The 2,454-nt window shown below is 47.0% G+C and overlaps 1 protein-coding gene across 1 annotated transcript; it reads right to left on the bottom strand.

Moving 5' to 3' along the window:
* Nucleotides 1-449: 449 nt before the first annotated feature.
* LOC140328825 (E3 ubiquitin-protein ligase TRIM7-like) lies at nt 450-2,341 on the bottom strand. Its single transcript, XM_072408699.1, has 2 exons — nt 2,322-2,341; nt 450-1,530 (listed from the first exon to the last, which is right to left on the bottom strand). Exons 1-2 carry the CDS (start codon nt 2,339-2,341, stop codon nt 450-452), a joined length of 1,101 nt encoding a protein of 366 aa, XP_072264800.1.
* Between the last annotated feature and the right edge of the window lie 113 nt (nt 2,342-2,454).

Here is a 2,454-nt window from a genome sequence, read left to right as displayed (position 1 = left end):
CGACCCTCTAGAATAGGTATAGATAATATAACAGAGACAATATATATTAGAAATAGGTTGAAATAATGGCAGTCTCACTCCTTCTGTTGTAAGCTCCATGATATAAAATCTAAATAAAAATGTGAATAAATCTCCTTCATTCTACCAGTGGAAGGTGGGCAGGGCTGGGAACTCACAAGAAACCTACAAAGAGAATGATTCCCCCTGGTAACATAACAAATAACACAAAGAGATATTTCTGTAAAGCCTATAGGCTGCCTGAGGACAAAGCTGCTAGATATCAGAAGATCCTAGGGGGCAGAGCTCCATAGCTGAGGCCTCACTGATAGGATGAGGTTACAGCCAATCACTGGAAATATATTAGAAACATATAAAATGAAAATTATTTATAATATTCCACCTATCACAACCCACCAGCTGATGATGTCATCAGTCTCCGGGTGGATCTCTCATGTCTTCCTTCCACATAATGAAATGTAGGCATGGCGTACACCTAATACAGCATAGAGGGGTTCGGTGAATGTGGTGGTGAATGTATGGATGTGTCGGATGGGGTCAGACAGATCATAAAAGGAGATCTGCCCGGCCTCATAATCCAGATATATCCTGACTCTGTTACTGGTGATATTGTCAGGGAGTGAATCCTTAGACCCGCCATGTACTACTGAATATTGTCCACCCCTCCTGTACAGACCCCAGGACCTGCAATTACCTCCAATCAGGGAGTCATCCCCTTCCCGGTCTATACTGGAGTAACACCCAATTCTCCAGTTATTGGATGCTTGGACATTCACTTCCCAATAATGTCTCCCTGAGGAGAAACTCCGAGTGCCTAACACTTGGGGATGATCCTCAAATCTCTCTAAAGTAAATGGACGATTCTGTGCTCCTGCCCTGGTCACAGTGGTCCTGTCACATGAGATACATACGTCATTGGAAGCTGTGTCCTCATCCAACAATATGTCCACAGCTTCCTCTATGTAGATCCCCCCGACTGCATCCGTTATTATTTCAGATAAACCTGTACGTAATGTGCGGAAGGACCAAAATACATCCAGATCCCCTCCATCATTGGTGAGTTTGTCATATCTGTCCTTCTCATCTCCATCCCCGGTATCACACAAGTCCCCGGATTCCTGTAAGACAATCAATGGATCCGTCACGTTACACAACTCCTCAACATCACGCATCTTCCTGGACAGCTCGTCCTTCTTCATTTCCAGATCCTGGATCAGATTAGAGAGTGGAAGTGAGAGCCGCTCTGCCTTCCCGGAGATCTCACTCAGAATTCTCTCCTCCAGGTCCTCCAGATGTTTCCGGAGGTTTGTAAAAATGGAAAGGATTCTCTCCGTCTCAGCATTTGCTTTTCCTTGTACTTTTCTCCGGTGTTCCTCCAGATTGCGGACTCTTCCTTCGATCTCTGCTCTCCTAGTTATCAGTTTCTGCAGATTATTGATCAGGTTCTTCTTCTTCTTTATTGAGGCCTCATGTAGAGTCTCCACCTGGTGTCCCCGATGTTCTCCAGTTATACTGCAGGAGACACAGATACAGGCGGAGTCCTTATTGCAGTAATACCTGAGGACCTGCCTATGAACTCCACTGCTGATGGCCCAGAGGTCTACCACCCCAACTCCACTGCTGATGACCCAGAGGTCCAGCCCTCCAACTCCACTGGTGATGGCCCAAAGTCCCAGCCCCCGACTCCCCTGCTAAGGGCCTAGAGGCCCGGAGCCCTTACCAGTGCCGGTCTGGCACCCCAACTCTGCTGCCAATGGTTTGCCCTGGACTCAGTCTGCTCCTTTAAACAACCAGCTATCCTTACCTTGGTACAAATGTTAACCCATAAGCCAGTGGTTCCAGTTATTAAACAATTGCCTTTTTGGTTATACAGTGCAGTGAACTGGGTTACAGAGTTTGCCAAAAGCCCTGCCAGTGGGCCTGCCCTCATTATTGACCCTTGTGGCAGGGTTCCTGAGCCTGCTTTTGACCCCAACTGAAGTCCTGTCTATGATACTGAGAACAGCAGTGTTGCATATTCCCATTGGAAAATGGAGACCATCAGCTGTGTTCTTAGGTCAGCCTTAGACCCTGGCACTGGGACACTTGCTAATTTCTTGTATAATCCTAGTCCCAATGTATAATCATGCTGTACAAGGAGGCCCCCAGCCCTATGCTGCACCAGTGGGTGCCCCTGCCTATTCCTAGTCACTGAAGGGCGGGCTGGCCCATCTTGTAAGGGCCCCTCGCTGGTACTTCGTCAGGCTCTATACACCTCGCCACCAGCTACAACTCCTCCACTTACCTTTATCTTCAATACTTACCAATGAAAGAGGATTTTCATCTCCTATTTCAGGAGAATAATGAAAACTCACAGGGCTGAAATGAATTCCTTTCACACCATTCTATTGGGCGGAGTGGATACTGTTGATAAGGACTTACTGTCCACCAAAACTT

Source organism: Pyxicephalus adspersus, chromosome 4 (genome assembly GCF_032062135.1).
Source record: "Pyxicephalus adspersus chromosome 4, UCB_Pads_2.0, whole genome shotgun sequence".
Classification (NCBI taxonomy): Eukaryota; Metazoa; Chordata; class Amphibia; order Anura; family Pyxicephalidae; genus Pyxicephalus; species Pyxicephalus adspersus.
This window is presented reverse-complemented; position numbering and strand designations above follow the sequence as displayed.